General features: G+C 44.5%; 1 protein-coding gene across 1 annotated transcript; it reads right to left on the bottom strand.

Moving 5' to 3' along the window:
- Positions 1–2679: 2679 nt before the first annotated feature.
- Positions 2680–6583, bottom strand: LOC129116133 (zinc finger protein 664-like). Its single transcript, XM_054627182.1, has 3 exons — positions 6560–6583; positions 6238–6364; positions 2680–5018 (listed from the first exon to the last, which is right to left on the bottom strand). Exons 1-3 carry the CDS (start codon positions 6581–6583, stop codon positions 3685–3687), a joined length of 1485 nt encoding a protein of 494 aa, XP_054483157.1. The 3' UTR covers positions 2680–3684.
- Positions 6584–7500: the final 917 nt, after the last annotated feature.

Below are 7500 nucleotides of genomic sequence, written 5' to 3'. Positions count from 1 at the left end.
CACTGCCCTGTAGGCACCAGAGTCTGTAACTGGATGCTCCTACAGGGAGCCAGTGTAGAGAACGGAGAAGGGAAGTTGTGTGGGAGAACTTGGGTCATTGAACACCAGACGAGCTGCAGCTTTCTGGACGAGCTCCAGAGGTCTGATGGCCGACGCCGGGGCTCCAGTAGTGAGTTGCAGTAGTCCAGGCGGGAGATGACCAGAGCCTGTAGAGCACCTGCACCGTCTCCTCAGGGAGGAAGGGGAGAATCCTCCTGATGTTGTAGAGGAGGAGTCTGCAGGAGCGTGTGACCGATGCAATGTTTGCTGAGAGCGACAGTTGGTCGTCCAGGGTCACACCCAGATTCCTCACAGACCGAGTTGGCGTCACCACGGCATCATCAATGGTGATGGACAGGTCTCAGCGGGGCAGCCCTTCCCCGGGAGGAAGAGTAGCTTGGTTTTGTCCAGGTTCAGCTTCAGGTGGTGTGTCGCCATCCACTTCGAGATGTCAGCCAAGCACGCAGCAATGCGTGCCTCCACTTGGGTGTCACCGGGAGGAAATGACAAGACCAGCTGGGTGTCATCGGCATAACAATGGTAAGAGAAGTCATGCGAGCGAATAACAGAACCCAGAGATGTTGTGTAGAGCGAGAAGAGAAGGGGGCCCAGAACTGAACCTTGTGGAACCCCCGTAGTCAGCATGCGTGGTTCCGACACGGCCCCCCTCCAAGATAAGAGAAGACAAGAGAAGAGAAGAGAAGAGAAGAGAAGAGAAGATAAGATAAGATAAGATAAGATAAGATAAGATAAGATAAGATAAGATACGATACGATACGATACGATACGATACGATAAGATAAGATAAGATAAGATAAGATAAGATAAGATAAGATAAGATAAGATAATCCTTTATTAGTCCCGCAGCAGGGGAATTTGCAGGATTACATTAGCAGAGAGTATAGAGCAAACAAGAGACATAAGTAAAAACAAGTATTATGAATAAGTAAATAAAGTTAAAATCACAATAACTATAATATTATATATACAGACAGAATACTTATATTGTCAGTTTTTCTGGACGTGTGGTCTACTGGAGGTTCAGTGTGACGTCCTCAGTGATGAAGAGGTTGGAGGGTGTGATGAAGAGCACGTCTGGGTTCAGAGGTGGAGGATACGAGCATGTGACAGGAAGTCTGGACTAATTATATGTTTCATAGGTAAGAAGAGATTTATGAACTCACTGGGATGTTTTCATAAATAAAATGAAAAATGAGATCATTGCCATGGTGAAATAAAATCTATTCATTTTATATGAGCTATATATAATAATATACACTCACCGGCCACTATATTAGGCACACCTGTTCAATTGCTTGTTAACACAAATAGCTAATCAGCCAATCACATGGCAGCAGCTCAATGCATTTAGGCATCTAGACGTGGTGAAGACGACTTGCTGAAGTTCAACCCGAGCATCAGAACAGGGAAGAAATCGGATTTAAGGGACTTTGAACGTGGCATGGTTGTTGGTGCCAGGCGGGCTGGTCTGAGGATTTCAAAAACTGCTGATCTACTGGGATTTACACCCACAACCATCTCTAGGGTTTACAGAGAACGGTCCCAAAAATGGTGGGGGGTATTTTCTTGGCACACTTTGGGCCCCTTAGTACCAGTTGGGCATGGTTTAAAGGCCACGGCCTCCCTGAGGATTGTTGCTGACCATGTCCATCCCTTTATGACCACAGTGGACCCGTCTCCTGATGGCTACTTCCAGCAGCATAATGCACCATGACACAAAGCTCACCTCATCTCAGACTGGTCTCTTGAACATGACAATGAGTTCCCTGTACTCCAGTGGCCTCCAGTCACCAGACCTCAATCCAACAGAGACCTTTGGGATGTGGAGGAACGGGAGATTCACATTATGGATGAGCAGACAAATCTGCAGCAACGTGGTGATGCTGTCATGTCGATATGGAGCAACATCTCTGAGGAACGTTTCCAACACCTTGTTGAATCTATGCTACCAAGAATTAAGGCAGTTCTGAAGGCAAAAGGGGTCCAACCCGGTACTAGCAAGAAAGTGGCCGGTGAGTGTATATTATCACATTAAATATTACATCTGAATATTTTATACAATATTACAAGACAATATATTAAGGATAATGATGGCAGAACATTCTAATATATAATAAAACAGACTTTAACTTTAAGATGTTTAGTGTTTAAGTGTCTTTAAGTGTTTAGAAAAAGTCAACAAACAATTAAAATAAAAATAATTTTATTAATTCTGATAAGATCCTGATCAATGATCTGTCACGGAAACGAAAGGAAACACGCAAAGAAACATGAAGGAAACACTGAAGGAAACAAGGAGACACATGTTCTGTACAGAATTTGGTTTTAATTGGTTGAACAAACACGTTTCATTTCAGCTTCATGTTTTATTTTACGGAGCGCTGACAGGCACCGAACTCTTTAAACATAACAAGGTCTCAATATGAGACCACAACAGACCAGAGGGGGACCGAGTCAGGGTATACCAGAGTCAAAACTTAAGTCCCAAGTCAAGACCAACAAGTCCTGAGTCAAGACCAACAAGTCCTGAGTCAAGACCAACAAGTCCTGAGTCAAAACCAACAAGTCCTGAGTCAAGACCAACAAGTCCTGAGTCAAAACCAACAAGTCCTGAAGTCCTGAGTCAAGACCAACAAGTCCTGAGTCAAAACCAACAAGTCCTGAGTCAAGACCAACAAGTCCTGAGTCAAAACCAACAAGTCCTGAGTCAAGACCAACAAGTCCTGAGTCAAAACCAACAAGTCCTGAGTCAAAACCAACAAGTCCTGAGTCAAAACCAACAAGTCCTGAGTCAAGACCAACAAGTCCTGAGTCAAAATCAACGAGTCCTGAGTCAAAACCAACAAGTCTAGAGTCAAAACCAACAAGTCCTGAGTCAAAATCAACAAGTCCTGAGTCAAAACCAACAAGTCCTGAGTCAAGACCAACGAGTGTTTCTGGGTGAACTGATTGTTTCTTAGTGTTAAAGAAGCAGAGTGATGCTTTAAAACAACGTCTGTAAAAAAGAGCAGAAAGGTTGAATAACAAACGTTTGTAAAACAGCTTTAAGTTCGTAGAACCACAAACATTTAACACCCAGGAACCCAGAAAGCTCTTAGCTTCATTAAAAGAGCAGCACCAAACCTTTCTGACCCCCCCCCATGCTGACGGTAGCTGCAGCACCAGATCCAGAAGGTTCTACATCTCAAGTCTTCTTCAGGCCGTCTCTTCAGACCTCCAAAGACACGCCCCCTAAATTATCCTCATGAACGTAAACTACAAACATGGCAGCTGGACCTCACAGCTGGTGGAAGACTCTGGTGCCGATGAGGATCTTTATGATGGACGGCATCTTACAGTCACAGACCACCGCAGTCACCTGACTGTGTTTCTACGTTTTGTCAGAGCTTTTGATTCATTGACGGTTGTTCAACAGAAACATCAGAACAGTTTTTTCCAGATCACCAGCTCTTTCTTCCAGGAGGACTCTTTTGTCTTTGAGGACATCAGAGATAATGAAAGCCTCTGAATGGAGTTCATAAAGTATCTACATCTCCTTCATGATCTGTGTGTTCCTGCTGACAGACGACCACTACTTACTTCCTGTCCCTGAACCTCACACGGACTGAAAACGCCGTGTGTCTCTCACTCGGCCGGCTGGTGGTCGATGAACCTCTTCAGGTGGTAGCGCAGCACTCCTTTGGTTTTAAACGTCTTACCGCAGCCGCAGGCGTGCGGCCGCTCGCCGGTGTGGTCGAGCTGGTGGACCCGCAGCAGCGAGCTGGTGAAGAAGAACTCCCCACAGGTGATGCAGTAGTGGCTCTTCTCCCCGGTGTGCTTGGTCCTCTGGTGGCTCAGCAGAGAGCCAGACGTGATGAAGCTCTGGCCGCAGTCCTGGCAGCTGAACGGACGCTCGCCGGTGTGGATCCTCTCGTGGGCCCTCCAGGAGTTGTGGTAGGAGAAGGACTTCTGGCAGTACGAGCACTGGTACAGCTTCTCCTTGGTGTGGCTCAGCCGGTGCATCTTCAGGTAGTGAGCGATGGTGAAGCTCTTCCCGCAGTCGTCACAAGCGAAGGGCTTCTCGCCCACGTGGAACAGCGTGATGTGAGACCTCAGGTGGGACGACTGGGTGAACCTCTTCCCGCAGGTGGTGCAGAGGAACGGGCGCTCTCCGGTGTGCGTGACCATGTGAGACTTGAGGTGAGGCGACTGGGTGAACCTCTTCCCGCACTCGGTGCACCTGTAGGGCTTCAGTCCGGTGTGGGTGCGGTTGTGCAGCTTCAGACCCTGCAGGCTGGAGAAGCACTTGCCACACTCGGTGCAGTGGTAGTCCCTCAGGTCCTCGTGGGTCCTCTGGTGGACGCGCATGCCGCTCAGCAGCTTGAAGCCTTTGCTGCAGGTGGGGCACTTATGTGGCTTCCTGTCGGAGTGGGTCACCTGGTGGAGCTTCAGGCTCTGAGGGTTACTGAAGGTCTTCTTGCACTTCAGGCAGGGCAGCAGCTTCAGGTTCTTGTGCGACTTGCGGTGGAAGTTGAAGCCCTGGTAGGAGACGAACATCTTGTCGCAGACTTTGCAGCGGTAGCACTTCTCCCCCTTGTGCATCTCCAGATGTTCGTTGAGCTCGTCCTGCTGGCTGAAGCCGTCCCCACAGAACCAGCACTTGAAGGGTTTGGTCCCGGAGTGCGTCCGGTGGTGCGTCTTCCAGTCCCTCTTCAGAGCGAAGGTCTTGTGGCAGTAGGAGCACTGGTACGGCTCCCTGCGGTCGTGGATCTGCTGGTGGACCACCAGGCTCATCAGGGTCGGGTAGGTCTTCCCACACCGCCAGCACTCGTTGGGATTCTGTCCTCGGTGGGTTCTCAGGTGAGCCTCCAGGTGAGCCTCCTTGTAGAAGCCTTTGTTACACTCGGAGCAGTAGACCATCTTTCTGCCTGTATTCGTGGGGGGGCGGGGCCTCTGGTGACACAACTGAGGGTGATGGTCTGTAGGACAGAGGTCAGAGGTCAACCTCTTTAAAAGTGATCAATGACGGACACGTGACAAAAACAATATTAAGATTTTTCTAGAGATGCATACTGTGTATTATATACTGTGTATACTCTGTGTATTCTATACTGTGTATACTATACTGTGTATTCTATACTGTGTATTCTATACTTTGTATATTATACTGTGTATTCTATACTTTGTATATTATACTGTGTATTCTATACTGTGTATTCTATACTGTGTATACTATACTGTTTATACTATACTATGTATTATATACTGTGTATTCTATACTGTGTATTCTATACTCGTATTACTATACTGTGTATACTATACTATGTATTATATACTGTGTATTCTATACTATGTATTATATACTGTGTATTCTATACTCGTATTACTATACTGTGTATACTATACTATGTATTATATACTGTGTATTCTATACTGTGTATTCTATACTCGTATTACTATACTGTGTATGCTATACTATGTATTATAGACTGTGTATTCTATACTGTGTATTCTATACTCGTATTACTATACTGTGTATGCTCTGTGTATTCTATACTGTGTATACCATACTGTGTATTCTATACTGTGTATACTCTGTGTATTCTATACTGTGTATACCATACTGTGTATTCTATACTGTGTATACTCTGTGTATTCTATACTGTGTATTATTACTACTCATCCAGCACTGCGTGTTTATCACTCTGGTTGTTTATACTACTCCATGAATGTACAGGTGTGTCTGACTCTGAGCAGAATCAATAACGTAACGAGTGTCTGATTGTTCCAGATGTTCTAAATGTTCTAGATGTTCTAGATGTTCTAGGTCTTCCAGATGTTCTAGATCTTCCAGATGTTCTAGATGTACTAGACGTTCTAGATGTTCTAGATCTTCCAGATGTTCGAGACGTTCTAGATCTTCCAGATGTTCTAGATGTTCCAGATGTTCTAGATCTCCCAGATGTTCTAGATGTTCTAAATGTTCTAGATGTTCTAGATCTTCCAGATGTTCTAAATGTTCTAGATGTTCTAGATCTTCCAGATGTTCTAGATCTTCCAGATGTTCTAGATGTTCTAGATCTTCCAGATGTTCTAGATGTTTTAAAGGTTGTTCTTCTCATCTCAGTTGATTCTGTTCAATCACATAAACCAAAGAAGAAGAATGAAGGATTTAAATATAAATGACTACATCCTTACCAAGACACATGAAGTCCCGCCCCTCCAGCCACAGCCTGCAGTCGGTCAGTTTGACGGACAGCTTCCTGAGGACGCTGAACGACTGGATGTCGAGGTCGCCGTCCGGCTCGGCTTTGACCCGAACGCCCTGAAACCAGTAACAGAGTACTTTAACTGTAACGGAGTACTTTAACTGTAACAGAGTACTTTAACTGTAACAGAGTACTTTAATTGTAACAGAGTACTTTAACTGTAAGAGAGTACTTTAACTGTAACAGAGTACTTTAATTGTAACAGAGTACTTTAACTGTAAGAGAGTACTTTAACTGTGTGGTAGTAGTACTGTGAAGTACTGTGTGGTAGTCATACTGTGTAGTAGTACTGTGTAGTAGTATTGTGTAGTAGTAGTAGTAGTACTGTGTAGTAGTAGTACTGTGTGGTAGTAGTACTGTGTAGTAGTAGTGTGTAGTAGTAGTACTGTGTAGTAGTAGTACTGTGTGGTAGTTGTACTGTGAAGTACTGTGTAGTAGTCATACTGTGTAGTAGTGTGTAGTAGTAGTAGTACTGTGTAGTAGTAGTACTGTGTGGTAGTAGTACTGTGTAGTAGTAGTACTGTGTGGTAGTAGTACTGTGTAGTAGTAGTGTGTAGTAGTAGTAGTGTGTAGTAGTAGTACTGTGTGGTAGTAGTACTGTGTAGTAGTAGTGTGTAGTAGTAGTACTGTGTTGTAGTACTGTGTAGTAGTAGTGTGTAGTAGTACTGTGTAGTAGTAGTAGTACTGTGTAGTAGTAGTACTGTGTGGTAGTAATACTGTGTAGTAGTAGTACTGTGTAGTAGTAGTAGTAGTAGTGTGTAGTAGTAGTACTGTGTAGTAGTAGTGTGTAGTAGTAGTAGTAGTGTGTAGTAGTACTGTGTAGTAGTACTGTGTAGTAGTAGTACTGTGTAGTAGTACTGTGTAGTAGTAGTAGTGTGTAGTAGTACTACTGTGTAGTAGTACTGTGTAGTAGTAGTGTGTAGTAGTAGTGTGTAGTAGTAGTAGTGTGTAGTAGTAGTACTGTGTAGTAGTACTGTGTAGTAGTAGTAGTGTGTAGTAGTAGTACTGTGTAGTAGTACTGTGTAGTAGTAGTAGTGTGTAGTAGTACTACTGTGTAGTAGTACTGTGTAGTAGTAGTAGTAGTGTGTAGTAGTAGTGTGTAGTAGTAGTAGTAGTAGTAGTGTGTAGTAGTAGTACTGTGTAGTAGTACTGTGTAGTAGTAGTAGTAGTGTGTAGTAGTACTACTGTGTAG

Source organism: Anoplopoma fimbria, chromosome 3, assembly GCF_027596085.1.
Source record: "Anoplopoma fimbria isolate UVic2021 breed Golden Eagle Sablefish chromosome 3, Afim_UVic_2022, whole genome shotgun sequence".
Taxonomy (NCBI): domain Eukaryota; kingdom Metazoa; phylum Chordata; class Actinopteri; order Perciformes; family Anoplopomatidae; genus Anoplopoma; species Anoplopoma fimbria.
This window is presented reverse-complemented; position numbering and strand designations above follow the sequence as displayed.

What these genes read in the sequence shown, in the direction of transcription:
- LOC129116133 (XM_054627182.1), bottom strand. Translation starts at nt 6,583, where the DNA reads ATGACTACCACACAGTACTTCACA. An exon ending in CTACCACACAGTACTTCACA is followed by an intron (nt 6,365 to 6,559) that starts GTACTACTACCA and finishes TACTGGTTTCAG; the next exon opens with GGCGTTCGGGTCAAAGCCGA. An exon ending in GCGGGACTTCATGTGTCTTG is followed by an intron (nt 5,019 to 6,237) that starts GTAAGGATGTAG and finishes TCTGTCCTACAG; the next exon opens with ACCATCACCCTCAGTTGTGT.